The 27,021-nt window shown below is 46.3% G+C and overlaps 5 protein-coding genes and 1 long non-coding RNA gene across 8 annotated transcripts; 4 read left to right on the top strand and 2 right to left on the bottom strand.

Moving 5' to 3' along the window:
* Positions 1–96: 96 nt before the first annotated feature.
* Positions 97–7,175, bottom strand: cryl1 (crystallin, lambda 1). 2 transcript variants are annotated; one of them, XM_037239930.1, is made up of 9 exons: positions 7,017–7,175; positions 6,801–6,908; positions 5,935–6,061; positions 5,452–5,613; positions 5,245–5,340; positions 5,072–5,170; positions 2,046–2,154; positions 656–762; positions 97–330 (listed from the first exon to the last, which is right to left on the bottom strand). In XM_037239930.1, the coding sequence occupies exons 1-9, from the start codon at positions 7,040–7,042 to the stop codon at positions 226–228; spliced, it is 939 nt and encodes a 312-aa protein (XP_037095825.1). In that variant the 5' UTR covers positions 7,043–7,175; the 3' UTR covers positions 97–225. The 2 variants fall into 2 exon arrangements, with proteins under 2 accessions (XP_037095825.1, XP_037095826.1); XM_037239931.1 differs by having other exon boundaries at positions 6,801–6,924; positions 7,017–7,172.
* On the top strand, positions 706–5,075 carry LOC119115456. The gene is made up of 3 exons (XR_005096150.1): positions 706–836; positions 2,512–2,597; positions 3,317–5,075. It is a non-coding gene; the product is annotated as an uncharacterized LOC119115456 (long non-coding RNA).
* On the top strand, positions 6,055–14,345 carry LOC119115449 (intraflagellar transport protein 88 homolog). 2 transcript variants are annotated; one of them, XM_037239927.1, is made up of 26 exons: positions 6,055–6,359; positions 7,729–7,833; positions 7,939–8,001; positions 8,175–8,234; positions 8,540–8,593; positions 8,693–8,756; positions 8,848–8,917; positions 8,992–9,082; positions 9,172–9,276; positions 9,440–9,542; positions 9,705–10,051; positions 10,173–10,243; positions 10,316–10,402; positions 10,524–10,623; positions 10,801–10,806; positions 10,941–11,027; positions 11,118–11,304; positions 11,383–11,491; positions 11,601–11,751; positions 11,811–11,926; positions 11,999–12,051; positions 12,163–12,228; positions 12,313–12,422; positions 13,358–13,421; positions 14,020–14,130; positions 14,192–14,345. In XM_037239927.1, the coding sequence occupies exons 1-26, from the start codon at positions 6,321–6,323 to the stop codon at positions 14,311–14,313; spliced, it is 2,541 nt and encodes an 846-aa protein (XP_037095822.1). In that variant the 5' UTR covers positions 6,055–6,320; the 3' UTR covers positions 14,314–14,345. The 2 variants fall into 2 exon arrangements, with proteins under 2 accessions (XP_037095822.1, XP_037095823.1); XM_037239928.1 differs by lacking the exon at positions 10,801–10,806.
* Positions 14,346–14,657: 312 nt separating this feature from the next.
* il17d (interleukin 17d) lies at positions 14,658–15,588 on the top strand. Its single transcript, XM_037239934.1, has 2 exons — positions 14,658–15,083; positions 15,169–15,588. Exons 1-2 carry the CDS (start codon positions 14,770–14,772, stop codon positions 15,482–15,484), a joined length of 630 nt encoding a protein of 209 aa, XP_037095829.1. The 5' UTR covers positions 14,658–14,769; the 3' UTR covers positions 15,485–15,588.
* A 75-nt stretch (positions 15,589–15,663) lies between these two features.
* On the top strand, positions 15,664–21,157 carry LOC119115448 (intraflagellar transport protein 88 homolog). The gene is made up of 23 exons (XM_037239926.1): positions 15,664–16,055; positions 16,138–16,209; positions 16,305–16,364; positions 16,737–16,790; positions 16,915–16,981; positions 17,074–17,143; positions 17,219–17,309; positions 17,418–17,697; positions 17,870–18,216; positions 18,291–18,361; positions 18,462–18,548; positions 18,648–18,747; positions 18,823–18,909; positions 19,101–19,287; positions 19,355–19,463; positions 19,570–19,720; positions 19,780–19,895; positions 20,165–20,217; positions 20,294–20,359; positions 20,437–20,543; positions 20,637–20,706; positions 20,832–20,912; positions 21,010–21,157. Exons 1-23 carry the CDS (start codon positions 15,975–15,977, stop codon positions 21,132–21,134), a joined length of 2,532 nt encoding a protein of 843 aa, XP_037095821.1. The 5' UTR covers positions 15,664–15,974; the 3' UTR covers positions 21,135–21,157.
* On the bottom strand, positions 21,152–23,030 carry eef1akmt1 (EEF1A lysine methyltransferase 1). The gene is made up of 4 exons (XM_037239933.1): positions 22,754–23,030; positions 22,558–22,640; positions 22,136–22,428; positions 21,152–21,507 (listed from the first exon to the last, which is right to left on the bottom strand). The coding sequence occupies exons 1-4, from the start codon at positions 22,904–22,906 to the stop codon at positions 21,374–21,376; spliced, it is 663 nt and encodes a 220-aa protein (XP_037095828.1). The 5' UTR covers positions 22,907–23,030; the 3' UTR covers positions 21,152–21,373.
* Between the last annotated feature and the right edge of the window lie 3,991 nt (positions 23,031–27,021).

Genomic DNA, 27,021 nt, shown 5'->3' with positions numbered 1-27,021 from the left:
TCAATTGCAGATGTCCAGTCAGTGAAACACAATGCGTAATAAATGGAACTTTGAAACTTGAAAATCATGTGGATGTGTAAGAACAGTACCACACAATGAAACCATTCGACAATGTTTATGCCACAAAACAGACAGCTATTCCTGACTGTTGTTTTAAATCAGGAAAAGAAATACTGCAAGGAGTGAAATAAATTCCAGTGGCACGTTGAGGTAGTGCCCATGTCTTCAGTGGTCTTTCTTGAGGCGGGCCAGGCCCATAAGGAGCTGGTCTCGCCGCTCCCGCCGGGCCGACAGATGCCGCTCGTCATTGGGGATCAGCTGGCACATCTCCTAAAACAGAAAGAATTCGAACTGGCGGAAAGTTGACCAAAACATGGACGCTCGCTTTAGCCAAGACTGAATTGTCTTTCGTGTCTTTTGATCATGCAAACATTAGTCTACATCAAATATTATGTGCCTGACTTACTCATCGCCAGCCAATATGAGGTCTTTCAAAATGGGCAAAAAATCAACTGTGAATGATTCTGCCCCCTAGTGGCCAAAACGCACACACTAATACGTGGAATATCGTGACTTCTATTTTAAATGGAATTACAAGAGCTACGATACGAGTTTTGAATACAAGCTGGTCCGTGTTGTCTTTGTGGATACATACGCTAACAATTCTTTTGGCATCTTCAGCAAAGAAGTCCGGGACGGGCCCAAAGGAACTCGCGACTCGTCGGACGCCGTCACCGTAACGCCTCATGTAGTCTGCCAGACCTGCGGAAGGAGAGCGGATCAGAGAAGGACTACAAACATGGCGGAGCAGCGCTTGAATGCAACACTATGATGAGGTTAGTACATACTGGTCATAAAATGACATTCAGAGATGTTCGTGTGTGACCTTGACAGAAACGCGTGTTCGGTTTCAAACTTGTCTTGTTGCCAGAAACATGTAAAGTTGGTTTGGTGTCTAGAAATAACGACTGAAAATGGAACTCCGCTCGCATGAAACGACGATTAGTATAACGTGAACCAGAAAACTCATACACACGCTTCCTTTGAGTCACGGCCATTATTGATCACTCTTTAATCATTTCCTCGTGACAAAGGCATTTTGTTTGGTGAATGATTAATGCCACGCTCCAATAAATCTGTTGACCATTAACACACCAGGAAATTTGACATTCAACGACTTGAAGCTTAATTTTCCACTTAGGACGAACGTCTCCTTGGGATGCAGAAAATGATTAGACGTAACATCGTAAAGATTTGCCTGTTCTTTTGTTATTGACCGAGACAAAGACGCGGCCCTCGGAGTCGGAATGTGGGAGAGTGAGTTGTAACAGTTGAGTTGTCTCGTTGAAGGAGGCACCTATCAGATTTTCTCGGTGGGTGCTTCTGTTTTGGTTAGCAATAGAGTTAAGTATAAGACTTTGAAGTAAAAGTACCCGTGCGATGTGATTGTGTCGGAAATCCACATTCTTGCCTTTACCATCTGATTGTGGAACTAATTGAGGAGTTTTACAAGGTTGTCTGCTTGGGACGCCATGTGAGTTTTGGATGACTGGTGTGAGGAGGTCGGGGTGGGTCAACCATCAAAAGACGCCTTTGTCGGGGCCCCAAAGTGTTCCCGCTCGCAGGCCCAGCGACTGTGTGGCTTTCACACCCACAGCTGACATTCTCCATCTACCTGCCGTTTCACTCCCGGCAAAGCCGCATAGGATGTAACGTATGCAGCGACGTGTCATGTTATCATTTGGCGCTTAGCAGACGGGTCATTCGGTACGGCTGCAGCGTCACGTGACCGCCAGTCCACGAGAGATTCAAAAGCAAAATAATGCTGTTGGGTTTCACGCAGTTTTACTTGGCAGCAAGGATTTTGGTTTGAGTTAAGGTTAGCCATCTTTGGCTCATTCTGGCCGTTTCCAAGGGTTCTTTCGATTCCATTCATTTGAAGCATGTATACAAATTTTTTTGTTATCTTGCGTGGGCGGAGCATGACGGTCAACTCATCGTAAAAGATAAATTACTTAAAAATAAGTCAATGGGTGCAGCATGACCTTCAGGTGCGTTGAGGTGAATGGTTTCCATGGGGCCGATGAAGGCGTAGCGCATTCCCAGTCCCTCTGACATCACCAGGTCGATGTCCTGGACGGAGATGATGCCATCCTGAGGAAGGAGATGGACAGCTGAGTCTTGTGCACCACACCAATGTGCACATGTATGAAGCAACGTTGAAAATAATAATGTCAAGATGACTGTTGTACATGTGTGACAATGACAATAAAGATCTATTCGATATTCTATTCTACTGGCTGGCTGAGGGTCCAGGATGGAGGGATGAGGGTTCAGGACAGGGGTCACCAAGGACCACACAAATAGCCAGAGGGCCTATTTTTTTTTTAGAATAGGCCCTCTAATATCCATTTAAAGGACATTGTAATTTTCTAGGAATGTTGTTGTCATGAGACAGGGATCTACAGAAAGAGTGTTGAAATCATTAATGCCATGTGTGTGTTTGTTCAGGATGAGTCAAGAGCGGAGTCACACTGGAGGATTTCAAGAGCGGCCATGCGCGGATGAAGTGGCGTCCGGTGTGCGGATCAGTTCAGGTGAGCTTGTCACAATGTAGGAAATCAAAGCTGAGAGCAAATCGGGTCGACGGGGTGGGGTAAGGGGGGAGCGCGAGGGTCGGCGGGGGGCCTCACAGGCCGCTCTTTGTTCCAGTCTACCGTTCAACAACGAGCCTGTTATCTTGGCTAAGTGGCCAGGTGGGCGGAACCTTTTCCTCCACAATGATCACCATCCGCTTTCTCAGATGCTCTGCTTTCCGACGCTGGCTTTGACTCAAGGACCCCTTCTCTCTCTCTATGTAATCGGATGGGCAAGAGGGGGCATAGGGTCGCTCTCGCTGAGGGGGGGGGGGCTCTGTTGTGTAACAAGGACACGCATTTGATCTTTTCGTTTTGGGTTACTTGCTCCTTAGTGACGGCCACATCAAAACGCCGCCTGTGCCAAAAAAAAAAAACCACTTTCAAAATATTTGCACTTGCCACCAGTGCAGCCAAATGACATGAAGTCTGCCACGCATATTCATCTAAATGCTCAAGAGGTCAGCCAGGGGCAATTTTTCAGCAATCTCCACTTATATTGCCCACTTGATGATTTTGTTGCATGCATTTTGTCGATTGAGATTCCAAGCGTAGGTTGGTGGGTGACACATTGTGCACGTAACACGGTTGTCCCGCAGCAGCCATTCGGTCTTCATCTCGCACACAAATCAGACAGGACAACATTCAAGCGACTAAACCTCTGTCCTACATTTTGCAAGGGTGACTGCGGCCTAACAATCCAGGTGAACAACCACCATAACCAAAGAAGACAAGATCATTCCAGTCAGGCAAGTTTGGCCTTTGTTTTAATAATAATTGAAATGAGCCATTTTTCAACAAGGAGACATCTCCCATTTAAAAATGTGCTTTTGGATAAAAACGAGGAGCTGATGCTGTCGTGCATTCCGGGCAACGTGGTCCACTTTTAACATCAGAGTGGCGTTTTTAACAGCTGCCACTTAATGCAAGCCTGAGGCTTAAGTCCCATAACAGGAGCCTCGCAGGGAACCTGAACTTCCACAGCCCGGTGCGAAGACGCCCCTCACATGCGATCCTACACGGGAATTCCGCAATAGCGTGCAGAGGGGACGCCATCCTCACGCCGGCTGGATCAAAAAGAAATGTGCGCAGCGTGCAATCCACTAAGATTGACCTGTGCAAAATTCCAGTCCGGGAACACAACAATATTGGAGCCGGTTTAAGGTCAGGTGAGAGGTTAGGACCGCCATTCCTCGAGCGCCGGCTTCACTTCTTGGAAGTGAGGCCATCGTGACGCGGGAGTCGGTTGCTATTAGACGATGAATTATTCACACCGTGCTATTGGCTGGCAACACGTCATTTAAAAAAAAAAAAAAAAAAAGGATCAATTTCCAAGTCAATTGTGTGCAACTCAAAATTACATACTTTTAAATCTGCTGCAACTGAATCATTAAATTGATCAATTTAATGATACATCCACCTCAATTGTTAAAAAAAACATCAGCATTAGTATTATGTGCGTGGTATCGCGGACACCGCTACCGGTCTCGGGACCGTGTTCTTTGCATGCTCGTTAAGATCTTAAAGGACCGAAAAGCGTACTTGACTCAACAAAACACTTTACGCAAAGAATCCACTTGAGGGAAACAAACAAGATTGCAAGTCCAAAGTGTTCAGAAAGTTAACAACTCTCATCAACCTTCATATTAATTTACACTTTATTTTCATTTATATTTGCATATGCCCTTCTTTTCCTGACATGTGATTGAAAGAAACGTCAAACTTTTTCCAGACTTGTTCTTCCACGCACCCGTAACAAACGTGGAGAACAAATGTCCCTTCACGCATGTCTTGCCTTTGAATACTGTAGAGAATCCTTTGTGATGTCTCACGAGGAACCATTTTGCGATGCATGCGGGTCTTGAGTTTTTTTAAAGTAGGCCACCCTGACCTTTCGTTCTGTATTTTGGTGGGTTGTCAGGCACCATAAAGTGTCAAAAGAGCAACATGTGTGAAAAGCATTGCTTTCAAGGAATGTGTTCAAATGAAGGCTACTGTCATCGGCTGCTAAAGCTGACGTCTGCTCGCTGACAACATGTTTCCTACTTGCGGTCTCTGTTACAAAAACTTTCAACAACTGGAAAAAAGATTACACTCATGAGCCTCGTCATTTATTGGGATTTGGCACGCACACATTCATGCACGAGTGCTTCTTGAGGACATTGATTCACTCGCAAGTGCATCACGAGGACCTCATTTCTCTCCCATACATTCAATAAAAAGCTTTAAGGTGACTCACTGGCACCCCCTTGCGAATTTAACTGTAATTACAGGATCCACTCATCCGTTCCATTGATCCATCATAACAATCCATTTATTTTATTAATTTGTTAATCCATCATCTTTGTATAAATTATTTACCCGAAATCAGTACTGTACATTCCTACTATTTATTTTTCTAAACATCCATCCAGCTAACAAATTACCAGACTGACCTGTACAAGCCTCCAAGACTCCACAATGATGGCAGCCTGCACTCTGTTGAGGGCGAAGCCGTCAATTTCTTTCCGCAGGCGGACGGGCACCTGACCCACCTGATTGCAAAACAAGCGAGTATGATATGCTGTCACAATAAAAAATTATTTTCCCATTTTTTTACCGTTTTTACCTCAGTCAGAAGGGCGTGGGTTTTGTCCACCGTGGCTGCCAACGTGTCCGGGTGAGGTACCAGCTCCACAAGTTTGACGTAGTAGGGCGGGTTGACCTTGTTGCATTGAATTAGGAGGTAAATGCTGTGTATCAAGGAAAATCTTACGCAATCGTTCTCAAACTGGAGAAATGCTAATTGTTATTTTGTTGGTCTGGCGCTACGTACCGGATGAGAGACGAGGCAGCGGCTTCGGTTTTGCACCGACGAGAAGACGGCGCTGGGCACCAAATAGGAAGTGGAGCTGCTCAGGATCACGTCTTCGCCCACCAGACGCTCCAAGTTCCGGAAGAGGTTCTGCTTCACTTTCAGATTCTCAAACACGCACTCCTAGGGAAAACAAAACAAAAACATCTCTAACCTGTCAGAAAATATTGTCATCGTCAATGTTAATCATTGTTTTCTAAATTTAAAGCAGATATTTGCCAATATTTTATTTTGGTTCAACCCAAAAGTAATTCTGAGAATTTGAGCAATATTAAATTAAACAAGGTCGCTATACAATAAATAGGTTATCGTCATTGTTATTGATTAATTTGGTAACTGAGTAGTTGCAGATTGAGTCTCTCATTAACAAGCCTCTGATTGGCACAGAGCTCAAAGGACAGTTTATGAATAAGTAACTAGTAGATGATGGGTCATGGCAAATACCTGCACAAAAAAGGCCCCCTGCAGAGCCTGCTGCAAGTCGTCATGACTGCTGAGCAAGGCCAACTGCTGCGTGGCACTCAGCTGCCCTCTCAGCATTCCCACTTCCTGTAGCTCCATCATCTGCTTCCTGTCAAGTTTAACCCACCAGTCACCACTAGTACAGCCGCGTTGTTTTTCCCTCGAAAGTAACATAACGGCCGATCACGTGAGGCCAGCCTGCCGCTGTGTGTTTTTGCACAGGCTGTGTGTTTTGTTAATGTTCCACTCCTGTTTTTCCAGCTCCTTTGGTAAACTAACTCATCCCGCCACCAGCAGAGAGGAGAATGTAATCCAGGGTAGCAAAGGTAATTCAGAAGAAGCAGTGGTTGCAAGCAACAAAGTACAAGATGTTGCTGTGCAATACATTTTTAGGTATCTGTCGTTGGGTAGGTGGCTCGTTGTTTTAACTTTTGCTCCCTACATTTGGATTGGAAACAGAAATTGTGACGAATGCATTGGCATCTGGCATCCATTAATTATTCATCTACTCAGACCAACAAATACAAACTGTATTTTTCCCCCAGTTGTTGAAAGTTGAAATTTACTTTTCATTTTCACACAAGTGTCTGTACTATTACTTAAGGGGGGGGGGGAAGACTGGTTAAAATACTGATTCATCCTCTGCATTTAAGAGGGGGGAAAACAAAAAAAACGAAATTAAAACATTGTAGACTTCTATTCATCATATGCTAGGATAGATTGTATTATGTTGTTAATAAGGAAGATTTTACAGTGTTGTATATGTATCGATTCTCACTGAGTTAAAGTCTCGCGAGACGTATATTGCATACGTTGTCAAAACCGTGCAATGTATTTTGATTACTAACTTAATCTCAGTCAGAGCGATGGCTGCCTGTCCCGGTTGGTTGTCGTGGATTTTCACACTGTAGCCTCCACTCGCGAACACCATCGCCCACGACCGACCTATCAGCCCACTGTAACATAAACAATCTACACTCAATTTAGATTCAAGTTATGCGATAAAAAAGTTCATGCTCACATGCCCACCATTATGCACTACAGAAAGATGAAGTTTCACTCACCTGCCAATGATGGTAATTATCTTCATGTCTGAAGCGCTTGTTTATTTAATGTTTCTAAAAAAGATGTGCAGGACTCCTTGTGAAATCTATCCCTCCGCCCACTCTGACGTCACGTTGTCCAGTCCGTACATGCGTGCTATGGCAAATCAAAAGGCTCAAAACACCCCTTTTTCTGAAACATTTATTTTTAAAACACAAGAATTGCTTAAATGGTCAACATTAACTGATACTTAACGTTAAGATGAAGACCACACGAGCAAAATATCACGCTGAAGCGCAAACCTGTCACGTGTCCGACCATTACGCGTGAAGCTCGCCAATGATTGGCTAGGCGATGTTTTCCGCGAAAGTGTCCCATCCACAGCGCGTGTAAACCCGGGAGCATTGACAGCAAAATGCTACTGTCCAGTATCTTCGTGTTTTACGCACTGACGTTATAAGTATTTTCACGCATAGGTTTTTTTAATTTTAGGTTAAGACTGAAAATAATCCTTAGAAATTCTAGCGTGGTTTTGTCACTCACGCTTGTATCATAGCAACAACGCGAAACCAAGCTTGACCAATGAGCGTGAAGGTTTGGGCTGATTGATGCTCTAAGGTCCAATCATGTCTCGTAAAACAGAAATTAGCCCCACTCATGCCGCGTTGCACTCTGGGATTGACAACAAACCCCCTTTTGTCAATTATATTAATTTTTCCCCATACCGACTAGCGTTTCAATCTTTCGGAGGCCAAAATGGAAAATGTGCATCTGGCGGGAGAAGAGGACGATATTTATTCGGGATACAACGACTACAACCCAACATTTGACACTGAGGTTGGCGCCATGACGTAGCCTGATAGCTTGTAGGCTAGTTAGCTAAAGAGTTGAATCCCCGAAAATGTAAATTCATTTTAATAACGATGACTTTAACCATTAAAGGAGCTGGATAATGACGTGGGCTTCCAAGAGGCGGTTCGAACCAGTCATGGAAGACGACCCCCGGTGAGTACAATACTGTAAACGACATTGTTTGTGCCATTATTATGCAAAAGTACCACCTCACACAGTTAAACGTAAGTTGAGCGGGAAAAGGCCATCACAATATGTATGTTCTGTTTACGTGTATCTATGTTAAGCCGACTTATAAAGCTCTTCCACTGTCTTCTACTGTGCAGATGACGGCTAAAGTTCCTGGCACTGCCGCAGGAGGGCGCCCTTTACCTTCATCCTTTGGGGTAAGTAGACCTGAAGACATTTGAGTGTTTGATCATGATTTTAAAGAGGGTCTTGTAAAAAATATATATATGTATATTTTATAATGATTTGCATTGTATACAAAATGGCTCCATGCAGGTCCTGCCCATTCATAAGTATGAAATTAAGCAGTCACATAAATCATTGCCAATATCTGAAAATTCCTGTTGACTTGAAATCAATAAACCTGGGAAGTGTTTTGAATATCTCCTTGAAAGTCCTGTTTTTTATTGCTATTTCTGTCATTATCTTGATGATATCATATGATGTAATTTTTGTTTTGAAGGCTCGGATGGCCATGACCTCCTCAATCGGTCGACCCATGACTGGAACTGTGCTGGTAGTTTTGACTTTATTTCCTGATACATTTTTTACAGAAAATATTCTTATGGAATCAACATTTTTATAAAAACATTTTTACACGTCTTGGGGCTTTCAGGATGGAGCATCTCGGCCCATGTCAGCGGTCAGAGCAGCTGGTTTCACCTCATCGCGAACGCGTGGTGAGCTTATTTAGTGAATATTGTCTAATATTGACCAATAAATTTGTATTGATACTGAAAGATGATTTATGTATTCCATTTTCATGCTCAGGGTCAGCTTTTGACCCTCTTGGCCAGTCTAGAGGCTCTGCGCCCGCACTGGAGGAAAAGAAAGAGGATTTGTGAGTCGAATGTTTAACTGTTATTAAAAACAACCTTAGTGTGATTTGTTTTTTTGTTGTTATTGTTTTCTTAGGCCCGAGGAGAAAATCAAGCTCTTGGAGAAGAAAGTGAATGAATTGATCACTGAGAGCTGCATGGCCCAAAGCATGGGCAACTCACAATTGGTCAGGATAACCTTTCATTAAAAAAAAAAAAAAAAAAATGTAGCATTCATTTGGACAAGCTCTTAGTTGTCATCGTGTGTGTTTTACAGGCTCTTGAGAAGGCCAAAGAGGCCGAGAGGAAGGAGCGAGTTTTAGTGAGACAGAGGGAGCAGTCTGACAGTGCAGAACAAATCAACATCGATCTCACCTACGCTGTGAGTGTTGCTACTTGATGCCAATAATTTCAATGCTACACATTTCCTACTTTATTCATGCTGTAACATCCTTTAGCTCAACTGTCATCCAAGTGCATATTTTCAAATCAGGCAAGTTAGTGTAAGCAATGAGATGTGAACGTGTTGACATCTTTGTTGTCAGGTTCTGCTCAACCTGGCTAACCAATATGAAAACAATGAGATGTATCCAGAAGCCCTGAGCAGCTACCAAGTCATTGTCAAGAACAAGATGTTCACTAACGCAGGTGAGTCGAACTTTATGATTGCTATCATTGTTAGAATTGTGACCCAATGTGTCTGCTTGAGATCAAAATGGCTGACTTCCTGTTAAATTCCAAGAGAGACTTTGTAGGCTAGCCATACCTGACTCATTTCATGTTCTTGTTTTGCCTCTGTTACGCGCTCAGGGCGTCTGAAGGTGAACATGGCCAACATTTGGGTGAAGCAGAAGAACTACCCCAAGGCCATCAAGCTGTACCGCATGGCGCTGGACCACATCTCGGACGACTACAAAGAGATGAGGATCAAGATCATGCAGAACATCGGCACCGTCTTTGTGCTGCTGGGCCAGTACTCGGACGCCGTGGCGTCCTTTGAGCATATCATGAGCAAGAGCGCCAACGTCAGGACCGCCTACAACCTGGTCCTCTGCTACTACGCCATCCGCGACGCCGACGGCATGAGGAACGCCTTCCACAAGCTCCTTGCCGTCCCCCTCCGTGTGCAGCACGAAGACAAGTACATCGCAGCTACGGTGAGGGAAACACTATGCATGTGTGTGTGTGTTTGATTGCCCGCCAATGAGTCCTAATTGTTGTCGCTAAAAGCCCCAAAAAGATTCGATTCGCTGTGTTAATTTCTGTCCTGCCTTTCAGGATGACATCAGCTCTAACATGTTGATGGAGGCCATCAAGAATGACAAGCTACACCAAATGGAGAGAGACCTGTAAGAAAAGCAAGCAGCACATTGATTAAGCGGGTTGCTATTTATGAATCACACATTGATCGTACGGCACAGGAAAGCTCGTGCTGAGAAGTATGTGATGACGGCCGCCAAGCTCATCGCTCCGGCCATCGAGTCCTCCTTTGCCGCCGGATTTGACTGGTTTGTCTTGTGTCTATTTACTCACAGCCAAAACGGTCAATTTCGTTTATTGTGTGGCTTGCATAAAGATGATTGCGTCAAGTTAAGTGTTAGACTAGTAAACGTTCCTGTCAATGTGGAGGTGTGTGGAGATGGTGAAGAGCTCTCAGTACGTGGAGCTGGCCAACGACTTGGAGATCAACAAAGCCATCACCTACCTCAGGCAGAAGGACTTCAACCAGGTGAGAGCTCAAACAGCAAGTTGGCCACTTCTGTGACGTGTGAGGCGATCCATGTTTGTCTCCCTCGTTTTGCTTCTGTTTTCATCTTTGCAACAGCTTCCTGCTCATTCTCACTGACTCCATTCTTTCTGTCTTTTGGCACCCTGTTCCCCCCCCACGCTCATCTGCATGCCTAAGGCAGAGGTACGTGTGCCTTCTGCTTCCTTCATTGCATTTGGACTTTTGCCCGAACGTGTCGCTCAGTACGAAATACGTACAATTCACATTAAAACGAGCTTGACTTTTTGCACCCTGACATCTTTTGCTGCGTTCAACAGGCAGTGGCCATACTAAAGACGTTTGAGAAGAAGGACAGCAGAGTGAAAAGCGCCGCATCCACCAACCTGTCTGCTCTCTTTTTTTTGGTACATCTGTTTTTTTGTTTTGTTTTTTTTAGAGTTGTCAGAGGAGTTTTTCAATTGAGAAAAATAAATCTGCGTGGGGTTATGTTGCAGGAGAAAGACTACGAACAGGCCGAGCGCTACGCCGACCTGGCCATGATTGCTGACCGCTACAACCCCGGCGCTCTGGTCAACAAAGGCAACACGGAGTTCGTCAAGCAGGACTACGCCAAGGCGGCAGAGTTCTTCAAAGAGGCGCTGAGGAACGACTCCTCCTGCACTGAGGCCCTCCGGAACCTGGGTAACCTCCAAAAAGGAACACCTTCTTGTTCCTCTACAAAGAGCAGAGCAAAATGCATTTTTTTTCTCTTTTCCCAAGGTCTCACGTACAAGAAGCTGAATCGTCTGGAGGATGCGCTGGACTGCTTCTTGAAGCTTCACGCCATCCTCAGGGATAGCGCTGAGGTCATGTATCAGCTGGCTGACACGTATCCTCCAACGCAGGAAAAAAAACAAAAAAACATTGGGATTTTTTGGCCTTGGTTTTGGTCCGTGTGGGCTTTTTTTTTTTTTTTTGTTCCTCTTTAACTGCGTCAGCTACGAGCTCCTGGAGGACCCCCACCAGGCGGTGGAGTGGCTGATGCAGGTGATCAGCGTGGTCCCCAACGACCCCAAGGCTCTGGCCAAGCTGGGCGATCTGCACGACCTGGAGGGGGACAAGTCGCAGGCCTTGCATTACTACTGCGAGGTACGGACGGCATCTTCATTATGCTGACGACCAAGATGATGATGTCACTTCCTTGGCAGTCCTTCAGGCTGTTCCCCTGCAACATGGAGGTGATCGAGTGGCTGGCGGCCTACTACGTGCAGACGCAGCTCTACGAGAAGGCCATTCACTACTTTGATCGAGCCATCCTTGTGCAGTGAGTTAACAAGGCGGCGAGATGCACGCCTGCCTTTGTTCCGTACAATTTCAACGCTATTATGTTCCCCAGGCCGACCGAAGTGAGGTGGCAACTCATGGTGGCCAGCTGCTACAGGAGAAGTGGTGAGGGCTGCCTGCCTTGTCGGCATGTTCATAATTTACTCATCTTGTCCCTAAAACTGTTCCGTGTATTCAATCATGTTGGCATAACACTTTTGTTGTTTTTGTTTCCAGGAAATTACCAGAGAGCTCTGGACACATACAAAGAAATCCACCGCAGGTTCCCTGAAAATGTGGAATGTAATTCAACATCCTGCTACTTTCACACAACATGGCTGCTACTCAATGTGGAGAAGAACGACCTGTATGCATGTGTGTGTCCAGGTCTGCGCTTCCTGCTGAGGCTGAGTCAGGACATGGGCCTGCTGCAGGAGGTCGACGACTACACCAGCAAGCTGAAGAAAGCCGAGAAGATGAAAGAGCTCAGAGAGCAGGTATCTAAAACGGAGGGCAACAGTCAGTGTTACGCGTCGTATGAGCCGTTATAAGCAAAATATCATATAACACTCTTGATCATACTGTACCCGTTCACGCCCTTCCTGATTCAAAACACGTGTCCTTCTTTTGTGTGTCTGATGGCCAAGTAAGACGTTCAGTGCGGCTCCGCAATGGAGATCAGGAACATCTGGCTGCTTCTTTTTCGTCATTCTTTGGAGAGCAGAAGCTTCATGACACCAAACACCCGACAGGCTCCTCCTTAAAACATTTCCCAAGACATGTCCCTTGGCTAACGCAAGTTGCTCAGGTTAGAAATAATCTAACAATAGGTCTGGGTCTGTAGAGAAAGGCTATGTGGACCGAAGTCCTCCTTTTAAGGACCTCTGCAAGGGTCTAACAGAAGCACACGTTGCAGCCCTGCGTGCACGTGCAGAGCCAGCAGCGAGCAGCGGGTACGGCTTGAGGGACTGTCAAATCACAACCAGCTGCTCTCCAATGAGATCACTCAGTGGTCCGCACGACAACTGTGGAGGAGCCAGAAAGCTAGCTCACCCATCCCCAAATTCCCCTGCATATCCACCGTCTGAGACCGTAGCGATCCGACCGCTTCGGCAAAGCGTTAAAAATAAATCAAGTGGCCTTCCAACATTGTCAGTGAAGCTTCGAGTGAGTGCGCTGCGTTGTGTTCCAAAAGTGTCGTCATGGCGCCAATGACTTATCATGTTGGCTTGGCCTGATCAATGTCATGAAACTCGATTTGGCAGCTTCACTTTTAGGGCTGATATTGCACACACACCCAAAAGAGTTGGGCTTTGTTGAAAACTCAAAATTGTATTTTGTCTTTGACCAAGAACGTAACAATTCGGACAATTAAGCCTTATATAGATGTAATGTTCCATTGACGCGAATTTGTCGTCTCTTCTTCCTTCAGAGGGTGAAGTCGGCGCGAGAGGGGAGTGCCCGAGGTCGGAGAGAGGGAAGTGGCGGAAGTGCTGGTGAGTCCCGCTTTTTTTCTTTAACACACTCAATATCCATCTCACAAAGTCAACATCAAGTCAAATCTCCCGACGATGGATCCCATGACGGTTCAGCTCGTATTAGTACGCCCCATGGCTCACTTTTCTCATGCACCCGAACACACCTTCCTCACATGTGAACGCTGCTTTTTTGTTGACTTTCTGGACAGAAATCCAAATGTGTGAAACCTTGAATGTATATGTGAGTTTTCCCTCTTTTCTGCAAAGTCTGCAGCACTTGGAGTAGATATGTGCTGAGAATCCCGTGAGAGAAAAGAAATGCACTCTTCAGTCTCCCTCTTGCCTTTTAAAGTCATTTGACTTTTGACAAAGTTCGCCTCCTGTTTAAGAAGTACGAAAATAACTTTAATAGTACACAGTCTAACTTCCTTATCACCGTTCTCAAGTTTCACTTGAGAAATAGCTTTTGTCTTCTGCCAAGTAGCTTTGTGTCACCAGTTGGGAACTTTGAGGGAAGGTGGATAAAATCGCTAATAATGTCATAGTTTGCCATGAAAACACTTTATTTGCTCCCAGAAAGGCAGCTGTGGGCCGTAATTCTGTGCATGCATTGCAGACAGCGGCCGCAGCAGCAGCAACGGCAACAAAGGCGAGCGTCTGGGCGCCCAGGTGATGTCACTCCCTGCTTCCGGCGACCCTTACGAGAGCAGCAGCCCCAAACAACTTGGTGAGGAGACGCCACCTATGACCTAAGACCACGTGGCTAATAAAAAGCTGTCCATGCGTAGATGCCTCCTATGTGGACCCGCTGGGGCCCCCGATGGAGCGACCCAAGACAGGGGCCAAGCTGCGGCCGGATGATGACGACTTTGCTGATGACGACCTTGACGATGAGTTGCTCCCTGAGTAGCTTTGTCACCTATTTTAAATATTCATGTCAACAACCGCTTTCAGCTCAAAATCAATAATTAATTGATAAATTCATTATTATAGTTGATTGTATAAATAATATAGATTATTTTCTTATTGAAAACAGTTTTGTTTATTGGGAGGGGGGGCATTTCATTTTTTATTTTATTTAAGGCATGTTATTGCAAGGAACCACGGAATAGATTAGCAATATTTCCCAATATTGTGTGCTTTTCAGTAATTTTGTGCGTAGACACAGTTAATCTCTGGGAGCCGCGCACAACTGCTGCCCCTCCCACTCCACATGAAATGTTTATTGAACTAGCGGCGCTCTGCTGTGTGGACAGAGGACAGAAGCCCTCATTGAATTCGGAGACCCAAGTTTAGGCGCCGAGGGTGCGATGAGACCATCTGTTCCTACTTAAGTCGTTGTAGTCGAAACACCGCAAAGCTCGTCATGACCCCCGGACTCCGTGTCCTGCTCCTTTCGGCGGTCGCGCTGCTGCTCTTTGCGGTCGCCGCCGCCGCCGTGGGTGCCCGTGTGAAGAAGAAGGCAACTCGGACTCGCTCGTGTCTGGACCTACCAGAGGAGATCCTGGAGCAGATGTTCGGCCGGCTCTCGGTCGGCGTGCTGAGCGCATTCCACCACGCCCTGCAACTGGAGCCCCGAGACAGGGTCAACCTGAGCTGCCCCTCCGCGCGTTCGTGGTCGGCGGAGAGCAAGAGCAAACTCCCGGTCAACCTGCTCAGCGTTTCACCCTGGGCCTACAGGTGACTATTTCTACACTTGTTATCTTAATATTATGTACGTGTGATGATGTGTGACTGTTGCTTTCAATGTGTGATAACTTTTGAGGATCTCGTATGACCCGAGCCGATACCCTCGTCACATTCCGGAAGCGTACTGCCTGTGTAAAGGTTGCTTGACCGGACCTCAGCGTCAGGAGAGCCGGCACTATCGGAGCACTCCTGTCTACGCGCCCTCCGTGATCCTCAGGAGGTCTGGTTCTTGCGTCGGAGGCCGTCACTCATACTCGGAGGTGTACGTGTCCATCGCGGTGGGATGCACCTGCGTCCCCCTGCTGGACAAGGACCGGGCCCTCCAGAACGCCACCCGACCTCTGGACTCTTTGAGGATGGCAAAGACCAAAGCTGCACGCTCATGGGGATGAAGATAAGTCATCTTCTACTTGTTACATTAGGTACATTTTATGTAAATAATCAAATGTTCTGTATGGCTTAACAAAGGAGCCAATTAAATGAGTCAATCTCTAAAGATTTGTCCATTCTGAATTCATGAACTCAATAATTTATTAACAGGGTTTTAAGCTCTAGTTTTAGAGGGGTTCATCCTCTAATTTAATGTCAATCTCAAATAGTCCTGTAGCGCCTCCATGTGGACAAGCTGTACTATCCACATTACTGGACCGTGCATATTTTCACCTTGGCGTTCACGTGTTCACTTGCCTCCTGATTTGATGAGAGACACAGTACACATACGGTGGCTGTTTGCATCATAAGGCTCATGTGACATCACAGGAACTGCAAACTGATGACATCATAAAGACGGACATGCTTCCTCTGATTGACCATTATTATATTAGTGTTAATAGCTCAGAACACCGTTGTCTGCTTCATTAAAATCACCTAAAAGAGACACAAATGAACAATCGGCATTTGAGTGTCAAGGAGGACGACCTCTATTCGGGCTACAACGACTATAATCCACTTTTTGACTGCAAGGTGAGATCATTTTTATTCATTTATTTTTTCATTGTCACTCTAATAATAAGTGTACCTGATGGACTATTTTTCATTTTTACAGGAGTTGGAAAACGATGCCAGCTTCCAAGACGCAATCAAGAGCAATCAGGGAAAAAGAATACATTTACAACCAGTCTGTATTATTATTTTTATTATTATTATGATGGTTAGTAATAGTTTTACTTTTGAGATGAGTAGTGAAGCGCTCTCCACCTAATTTCCATTCAGATCAACGGACAACTTGCTGACTCTACCACAGGGGGGCGACCTTTAACGTCTTCCTCAGGAGTAAGTACAACCAGAGGCGTAGCCGAGCCGGGGCGGCGCCCCGGTTAGGACTCCCTGCGCCCCGGTTGAAAAAAAAAAAAAAAAAAATCGAGCTTTTTCGATTCTTCATTTTCATGCCGTTTTTTTCTTTCGGTCTTGCACGAATGTGCTTGCGCTATTCTATGTGTGCGATGTTATCCATTCACCGTTTGCCTCCCGGACGTTGTTTTAGCGATCAGCGAACGGCGTGGGTGATGTTCGATTTTTCTTCCTGTGGGCGTGCGCCCCTACTGGAAAAATTCCTGGCTACGCCTCTGAGTACAACGTTTGTGTCGTTAATTATATCGTGACTTGGGACAGACCATAGTAATGAGTCCTTGTTTTTCTTGATAGTGTCGTACTCCCGTGCCATCATCAGTAAGTCGACCAATGACTGCAGCCGTGCAGGTAAGTCATGCTTTTTGTACAAAACACACAGCTGGGACTCAAAACAGAGCCTAGAAGCACCCCATGGTGGAAAATGCAGATGTAGCTTCTTCAAACCATTGAACGTTATCTTTGACATCCACAGAGTGGAGCAGCTCGCCCCATGTCTGCAATAAGTGCTGCAGGTTATTCGTCCTCTCCCACACGATCATGTGAGTCCAACACCTTAACAAATTATGATTTGATAGTACTGTGCGGCCCATATCATCAAATAGCGGTGTAAGTAGCCAGTTTGTTCTTTTAGGCTCAAACTTTGATCCTCTGGGCCAGTGTAGAGGCCCTGCACCCCCACTGGAAGAAAAGAAAGATGACACGTGAGTGGACTAGCTACTGTGTTAGCCGTGATGGTCTGACTTCTGTCTCGTGTGTCATCATTGTTGTCGTCTTAGGCCGGAGGAGAAGATCAAGCTCTTGGAGAAGAATGTGAACGACTTGATCACAGAGAGCTGCATGGCGCAAAGCATGGGCAACTCGCAACTGGTTGGATTCTTCTCCAAGTGGCCCGGCAGTCACCGCTGGAATTTGTGCTCACCGTAGTGACCGATGGTTAACTTCTCGAGAATTATTTTGTGTGTTGCACGTGGACAGGCTCTGGAGAAGGCCAGAGAGGCCGGAAGGAAGGAGAGAGCGCTGGGGAGACAAAGGGAACAGTCTGGAAACGCAGAGCAAATCAATGTGGATCTCACCTACGCCGTGAGTGCGGCAACAATCGGGCCCCGTGTGTCATCGTTGCCTGTTGACGCGTGCCCTTGTCTCGTCTCTCAGGTTCTGCTCAACCTGGCTAACCAGTATGAAAACAATGAGATGTACCCAGAGGCCCTGAACAGCTACCAAGTCATCATCAAGGACAAAATGTTTGCTAACGCAGGTGAGCCAAACGATATCACTGTTAGAATTGTGACCCAAACGTTATCACTGTTAGAATTGTGGCCCAATATGTCTGCTTGAGATCAAAATGGCTGACTTCCTGTTAAATTCCAAGAGAGACTTTGTAGGCGAGCCGTACCTAACTCGTATCACGTTCTCTGTTATGCGCTCAGGGCGTTTGAAAGTGAACATGGCCAACATCTGGGTCAAGCAGAAGAACTACCCCAAGGCCATCAAGCTGTACCGCATGGCGCTGGACCACATCTCGGACGACTACAAAGAGATGAGGATCAAGATCATGCAGAACATCGGCACCGTCTTCGTGCTGCTGGGCAAGTACTCGGACGCCGTGGCGTCCTTTGAGCATATCATGAGCAAGAGCGCCAACGTCAGGACTGCCTACAACCTGGTCCTCTGCTACTACGCCATCCGCGACGCCGACGGCATGAGGAACGCCTTCCACAAGCTCCTCGCCATCCCACTCCGCGTGCAGCACGAAGACAAGTACATCGCAGCTACGGTGAGGGAAATGCTTTTGACTAAGAACATGAAACAACTTTCAAGTTGCATGTAAACACTATTGATGTGTTTCAGGACGACATCAAATCCAACATGTTGTTGGAAGTCATCAAGAACGACAAGCTGCACAAAATGGAGAGAGACTTGTAATAATGTGTTGACACTTTCCAACACGTTATATTTGACCACATTGCCTTTAAATGCAAAGCATAAATTGCGTATGAATATTTTCCATCCCTCCCACAGGAAAGCTCGTGCCGACAACTACGTAATGACCTCTGCCAAGCTCATCGCTCCGGCTATCGAGGCTTCTTTTGCAGCTGGATTTGACTGGTTTGTTTGTTTTTCTTTTTGATATTTGGCGCAGTTTTTTATGTTAAAGTCCGATCCACATATGCCTCGAGGCTATTTGATGCTCTTTTTGTGTGAAAGGTGCGTCGACTCGGTGAAGAACTCCCCTTATGCGGAGCTAGCCAATGACCTCCAGTTGAAAAAGGCCATGACCTTCTTCAGACAGATGCAATTTGACCAGGTCAGGCGCACCTTGAAGGCACGTTACATCCCATTTAGAAAAGCGGCGCAGCCTGACGTTGGGGTTTTGTTGTAGGCCATGAAAATTCTGAAGGAAGTTGCCAAGCAGGACAGCAGAGTCAAAAGCGCCGCAGCCAACAACCTCTCCAGCCTCTTCATCCTGGTACGGCTTTTCTGGAGCTGAGATTACAGTCCAGATCGTATCCAGATTACTGTCACACGCAGTATGTCATGCAAAGTACGAGTACGGAGATGCAACATTTAGAAACAAAATACATGTTTGCAATGTATTGAAAATCTGTCATTCCACAAAGTCAAACGTTCCAAAAGTGGTGTTGCGTATGGTCATGGCAGGAGAAGGACTACAAGCAGGCCGAGCACTACGCCGACCTGGCCATAAATGCGGATCGCTACAACCCGGGAGCCTTCGTATGCAAAGGCAACACGGAGTTCGTCAAGCAGGACTACGCCAAAGCGGCAGAGTTCTTCAAAGAGGCGCTGAGGAACGACTCCTCCTGCACCGAGGCCCTCCGGAACCTGGGTAACACCTTCTTGTTCCTCCACAAAGAGCAGAGCAAAATGGATTTTTTTTTTTCTCTCTTCCCAAGGTCTCACGTACAAGAAGCTGAATCGTCTGGAGGATGCGCTGGACTGCTTCTTGAAGCTTCACGCCATCCTCAGGGACAGCGCCGAGGTCATGTATCAGCTGGCTGACACGTATCCTCCAACGCAGGAAAAAAAAAAAAAACATTGGGATGTTTTGGCCTTGGTTTTGGTCCGTGTGGGCTTTTTTTTTGTTGTTGTTCCTCTTTAACTGCGTCAGCTACGAGCTCCTGGAGGACCCCCACCAGGCGGTGGAGTGGCTGATGCAGGTGATCAGCGTGGTCCCCAACGACCCCAAGGCTCTGGCCAAGCTGGGCGATCTGCACGACCAGGAGGGGGACAAGTCGCAGGCCTTGCATTACTACTGTGAGGTACGGACGGCATCTTCATTATGCTGACGACCAAGATGATGATGTCACTTCCTTGGCAGTCATTCAGGCTGTTCCCCTGCAACATGGAGGTGATCGAGTGGCTGGCGGCCTATTATGTGCAGACGCAGCTCTACGAGAAGGCCATCCACTACTTTGAAAGAGCCATCCTCATGCAGTAAGTCCAATTCTGAAGTAAAAAATCTTGAACATCGAAATGTAAAATTAAAATCATTTTAAAAACATTAAAGCCCAAAACCAAGTGAAAGTGTAAAATAAAAGAATTGATTTAAAAAATAAAAAGAATCAACTCCTGCATTTAAAGTATGAAATACATGAAGGAATTGCATGCTCTTACCTTGTTAATTATAGTATTATAAAAATAGACAGATCATTTTTAATCCATTTTTGAAAGAAGAAATGAAAGAAATTGCTGTGTTCCTCCAGACCAAGTGAGGTGCGGTGGCAGCTGATGGTGGCCAGCTGTCAGAGGAGAAGCGGTCAGAAAGGAAACCTGCAGCATCTCAACATCACTTTTGCATCACACCAACACTCAACATTTGCTTTTGCTTGCAGGAAACAGTCAGAAAGCTCTCGAAACCTGCAAGGAAATACACCGCAAGTTCCCGGAAGATTTGCAATGTAAGCTGACTTTTGCTGGTTTCAACCACCCACGAGTACAACAAATCATTCATTTTAATTTTGTTTTTCGCATGGAGGTCTCCGCTTCCTGGTGCGGCTGTGCCAGGACATGGGCCTCAAGGAAGTCCACGATTACACCAGCAAACTCAAGAAGGTGGAGAAGATGAAGGAGCTCAGAGAGCAGGTTTGCACACAATTGTCAATTTTAGCCAGAGAACGTCACTCAACACATTTTGATCACACTTGTCCGCACTGTCTGACGGCCATCTTTCCCCAGAGAGCCAAAGCGGACCGAGAAGGAAGTACAAGAAATAGAAGAACAGACAGTACAGACGCCACGACTACTGGTCAGTAATCGCTACGACAATACTCATACTTTAAGAATATCACCACTAGCCAATTAACTGGCTGGCAGATTTAATCAACGTTTTGCCCGTTTCTCCCACATTTGTTTCAGAGAGTGTTCCCAAAGGGGAACGTGGGGTTGCGCCTGTGATGTCACTTCCCGCTTCCGGCGAGCCTTTAGAGACTAGCGGCAGCCCCAAAGAATTGGGTGTGTGACAGGGCGGGCCCTCGAATGGCCAATCGAATAGCATCAATGCTAACCGCTAGCACGTCCTAAGCACGGGGGCCATTTTGTGTTTGCATAGATGCGTCTTATGCGGACCCACTGGGCCCCCTTGCCAACCAGCCCAGGACCGGAGGAGTCAAGAAGCGGGTGGAAGACGACGTCTTTGCCGGAGAGGACGTCGGAGACGAGCTACTGCCCGATTAGAAAACCACATCATTGTGTTTGTTGGGGTTTCAAAATGGTATGTAATACATAGTATACATCCACCTAGTACATACAGTGTTCATAAACACTAACCCGTACAAACATGTTGACATTTTTGCTAGGAGTGTCCTTGTTTCCATTTGACGTGTGGTCATGTGATTCGACATCCACCTTTGAGAACTTCACTCTGTCCATTCAGCTACCGGATGGGCCTGCCTTCTTGTACCCCTTCCCGCCAATCAGCGGGACAGCAGCGGCGACGGGTAGTTGACGAAACACCGGAAATCGTTGGACAAGTTGCGCTCGTGCTGAGGTAGGAAGTGACACACTTTCACGTCCAGAAGATCCTTGGCCAGATTCTCCATGATGGCACCTGAACAACAAACATTTATACATCTGTTTCACACCATTCCAACGTCAACATACTCCACACATTTATGCCACCTGGGCTGTTCTTTTTCTTCATTCCACATTTCCTACTATTTAATATTTTACATTAAAAGAAAATCCCTTTTAATTTCCAATGGTAACGCATTCCATTTTCAGCAAGGCTTTTGTGGCGCAATGTTTAACGCACAAATCATCTACTTGGGAGGCACTGGTTTGATTCCTGCCTGAGTCAACATGAGTCCAACTTCTTTTATGTCAAATATTCTTTTGTATTTAAAGTCCCAATGATCATCGTCACACACGTGGGTGTGGTGAAATTTGTCCTCTGCATTTAACCCATCCCCATGTGATTTTGATCCATCCCCTGGGGGAGAGGGGAGCAGTGAGCAGCAGCGGTGCCGCGCTCGGGAATCATTTGGTGATTTAATAAATGATGTGTTCCTGTATTCTTTCTTTCAATTAATTTAACGTCTTTCTCACTCATCATTACAAATTTCGGGTAAGGGTTACAATTTTCAAATAAAAGCCTTACTATACATGGTCAAAAAAAAGAAAAAGTCTTTACTATACATGCTTTTTTTTAAATAAATATAAACATTTGTGTGTCTGACCTGTGCAAAGCAGCACTTTTCCTTTGGTGAGGTACTTGACAGTCTGGGCTACTTTGGTGAGACACTCCTCCGAGAGGTAGGGCGGGTCGGCCAAGACCACGTCGAAGCTGCCAGGCGCCACGCCGCGCTCTGCAAATGCCAGCGGATGGTTGTAGTCGTAGAAGATGAAGTCGTCGCCATAGATGGCAAAGCGGCGGTCGTACTCCAGGACCGCCATGGCCGCGGGACCATCGTCGGGGCCGCATAGCTGCTTGAGCTTCTGGTAAACGCTGGGGGCGCTCACGCACGCGATCCTACCGAACAATTCAGAAGAGTACTTGATTACACGTGTTGAATGAAACAGCGCTACTGTATTTGAACATTAGAAATGTTAACTTTGTGCTTGCATCAAATGCGCGTGAAAGTGTGTTGCTTTTGTTTACCTTCCTCCTCCTCCAGCTTGGAGTAGAAGCTCCTCAGCTAATCGTGTTGCTGTGTCGTCAGTGTACCAGAATTGACTCATACTCTACAAACAACAAATGTAGCATTCACTTTTTGACTATTACGATGACCGCGTCGGCAACGTAACCAGAATCTGTACGTAACGCAATCAATTGTTTGTTTGTTGCAAGGGCTTACCCAGTCTTCGCTTAAGGCTCCCACGGTAAAGTGGTCCGCGGCTGTGGACGGATCGTCGCGGGAGTTCTCGCTTCGGGACTCCTCGTAAAACTCCCGCAGAGCCGACAGAGTATGAGCCGACAGCGTGGGAATGTCATCGTCGCTGTCGCTCATTTCAAAAGACTGAGAACGAAGCCCGGCTGCTTTTTGGACTGGGCTATGCTAGCCTCGCAGGATCCCATCGAGTGTGCGAGCCTGCGAGCGCGTGGGGGTGTCGGGCCCGCCCCTTCTTCTTCCGCGTTTGTGACGTCTTTAATATTTTTGTAATGACGTCATTAACAAGCAAAAAGTAGAAAGAAAATTACAGAATAAAGACTTAGAAGCTTTCTGCGGAAGCTAGAGAAAAATGGCAAAGTGTAAACCATAGTTACGGTCGGGTCCCGAACCATAAGTCCAGCTTATCGGAAGTAATGACGTCAACCACTCGACCAGAGCCTCCGACGGAGACCATTGTATAGTCATATTGATAGAGCTTGCAAACAGCTTTGGCAAAAGTAAAGTCACACCTAAGTACAAAGAAGCGAGGGTGTAAAACTGTGGCTAAAGTGGCCGAGTAGATGAAGCTTTTGCCTTGAGTTCAAGAAACTCGGGTTCGAGTCTTGGGCGACGCTCTGTTTGTAAATGTTGGACAGAGCGGGTCTCGAATCCTAGTCGACTGAGTACTAGACAAAGTGTTATACCATTCAGCTACAATGTCATAAAAGTTTCAAATATTTACTTAATGTAAATAGCTCGACTGATCTTAAAACCAGCGCTTTATTCAGGTCCAGAGATGGTCTTGTTGTTAAAGCTTTTGCCTTGAGTGCAGGAGATCAGAGTTCGAATCTCACACCATTTTACACTTGAAAATGAAAATGGCTGTTTACCTGATGGAGCGTCCGAGTGACGTCACAGATCAAACAGCCAATCAGAAAGTGGGGGTGAGGGCGGGTGTGGCACTTTTAACTTAAACCAGGGGTGTCGACCTCCAGTCCTTGAGGGGCCGCGTTCCAATATGTTTTCCAAGTGACCCTCGTTAAACACACCTGCGTGAAAAGTTTTAGCTCCTTTCACGTTCTGCAGGAGCTAAAACTTTTCACGCAGGTGCACTTAACGAGGGAATCACACGGACACTGCATTAGGTACACCGCCATTTTCAAGTGTACCTAATAACAGGCCACTTTATTAGGGAAATATCATGGTCAAAGGTCACAGGTGTCAAGCTCTAGTCCTCGGGGCCACGTTCCAACATGTTTTCCAAGTGACCCTCGTTAAGCGCACCTGCGTGAAAAGTTTTTGGTCACTTTCATGTTCCGCAGGAGCTAAAACTTTTCACGCAGGTGCACTTAACGAGGGAATCACACGGACACTGCATTAGGTACACCGCCATTTTCAAGTGTACCTAATAACAGGCCACTTTATTAGGGAAATATCATAGTCAAAGGTCACAGGTGTCAAGCTCTAGTCCTCGAGGCCGCGTTCCAACATGTTTTCCGAGTGATCCTCGTTAAGCGCACCTGCGTGAAAAGTTTTTGGTCACTTTCATGTTCCGCAGGAGCTAAAACTTTTCACGCAGGTGCACTTAACGAGGGAATCACACGGACACTCCATTAGGTACACCGCCATTTTCAAGTGTACCTAATAACAGGCCACTTTATTAGGGAAATATCATGGTCAAAGGTCACAGGTGTCAAGCTCCAGTCCTCGGGGCCGCGTTCCAATATGTTTTCCAAGTGACCCTCGTTAAGCGCACCTGCGTGAAAAGTTTTAGCGCCTTTCACGTTCTGCAGGAGCTAAAACTTTTCACGCAGGTGCACTTAACGAGGGAATCACACGGACACTGCATTAGGTACACCGCCATTTTCAAGTGTACCTAATAACAGGCCACTTTATTAGGGAAATATCATGGTCAAAGGTCACAAGTGTCAAGCGCCAGTCCTCGGGGCCGCGTTCCAACATGTTTTCCAAGTGACCCTCGTTAAGCGCACCTGCGTGAAAAGTTTTAGCGCCTTTCACGTTCTGCAGGAGCTAAAACTTTTCACGCAGGTGCACTTAACGAGGGAATCACACGGACACTGCATTAGGTACACCGCCATTTTCAAGTGTACCTAATAACAGGCCACTTTATTAGGGAAATATCATGGTCAAAGGTCACAAGTGTCAAGCGCCAGTCCTCGGGGCCGCGTTCCAACATGTTTTCCAAGTGACCCTCGTTAAGCGCACCTGCGTGAAAAGTTTTAGCGCCTTTCACGTTCTGCAGGAGCTAAAACTTTTCACGCAGGTGCACTTAACGAGGGAATCACACGGCCACTTTATTAGGGAAATATCATGGTCAAAGCTTAACTGAAAGTGAAAAGTGCCACACCCGCCCTCACCCCCACCTCCTGATTGGCTGTTTGATTTGTGACGTCACTTGGACACTCCATTAGGTACACCGCCATTTTCAAGTGTACCTAATAACAGGCCAATTTATTAGGGAAATATCATGGTCAAAGGTCACAGGTGTCAAGCTCCAGTCCTCGGGGCCGCGTTCCAATATGTTTTCCAAGTGACCCTCGTTAAGCGCACCTGCGTGAAAAGTTTTAGCGCCTTTCGCGTTCTGCAGGAGCTAAAACTTTTCACGCAGGTGCACTTAACGAGGGAATCACACGGCCACTTTATTAGGGAAATATCATGGTCAAAGCTTAACTGAAAGTGAAAAGTGCCACACCCGCCCTCACCCCCACCTCCTGATTGGCTGTTTGATTTGTGACGTCACTCGGACACTCCATTAGGTACACCGCCATTTTCAAGTGTACCTAATAACAGGCCACTTTATTAGGGAAATATCATGGTCAAAGGTCACAGGTGTCAAGCTCCAGTCCTCGGGGCCGCGTTCCAATATGTTTTCCAAGTGACCCTCGTTAAGCGCACCTGCGTGAAAAGTTTTTGGTCACTTTCATGTTCCGCAGGAGCTAAAACTTTTCACGCAGGTGCGCTTAACGAGGGAATCACACGGACACTGCATTAGGTACACCGCCATTTTCAAGTGTACCTAATAACAGGCCACTTTATTAGGGAAATATCATAGTCAAAGGTCACAGGTGTCAAGCTCTAGTCCTCGAGGCCGCGTTCCAACATGTTTTCCAAGTGACCCTCGTTAAGCGCACCTGCGTGAAAAGTTTTAGCGCCTTTCGCGTTCTGCAGGAGCTAAAACTTTTCACGCAGGTGCACTTAACGAGGGAATCACACGGCCACTTTATTAGGGAAATATCATGGTCAAAGCTTAACTGAAAGTGAAAAGTGCCACACCCGCCCTCACCCCCACCTCCTGATTGGCTGTTTGATTTGTGACGTCACTTGGACACTCCATTAGGTACACCGCCATTGTCAAGTGTACCTAATAACAGGCCACTTTATTAGGGAAATTTCATGGTCAAAGGTCATAAGTGTCAAGCGCCAGTCCTCGGGGCCGCGTTCCAACATGTTTTCCAAGTGACCCTCGTTAAGCGCACCTGCGTGAAAAGTTTTAGCGCCTTTCACGTTCTGCAGGAGCTAAAACTTTTCACGCAGGTGCACTTAACGAGGGAATCACACGGACACTTTATTAGGGAAATATCATGGTCAAAGCTTAACTGAAAGTGAAAAGTGCCACACCCGCCCTCACCCCCACCTCCTGATTGGCTGTTTGATTTGTGACGTCACTTGGACACTCCATTAGGTACACCGCCATTGTCAAGTGTACCTAATAACAGGCCACTTTATTAGGGAAATTTCATGGTCAAAGGTCACAAGTGTCAAGCGCCAGTCCTCGGGGCCGCGTTCCAACATGTTTTCCAAGTGACCCTCGTTAAGCGCACCTGCGTGAAAAGTTTTAGCGCCTTTCACGTTCTGCAGGAGCTAAAACTTTTCACGCAGGTGCACTTAACGAGGGAATCACACGGACACTTTATTAGGGAAATATCATGGTCAAAGCTTAACTGAAAGTGAAAAGTGCCACACCCGCCCTCACCCCCACCTCCTGATTGGCTGTTTGATTTGTGACGTCACTTGGACACTCCATTAGGTACACCACCATTTTCAAGTGTACCTAATAACAGGCCACTTTATTAGGGAAATTTCATGGTCAAAGGTCACAAGTGTCAAGCTCCAGTCCTCGGGGCCGCGTTCCAATGTTTTCCATGTGACCCTCGTTAAGCGCACCTGCGTGAAAAGTTTTAGCTCCTTTCACGTTCTGCAGGAGCTAAAACTTTTCACGCAGGTGCACTTAA

The sequence above is a fragment of the Syngnathus acus genome, chromosome 21, assembly GCF_901709675.1.
Source record: "Syngnathus acus chromosome 21, fSynAcu1.2, whole genome shotgun sequence".
NCBI lineage: Eukaryota > Metazoa > Chordata > Actinopteri > Syngnathiformes > Syngnathidae > Syngnathus > Syngnathus acus.
This window is presented reverse-complemented; position numbering and strand designations above follow the sequence as displayed.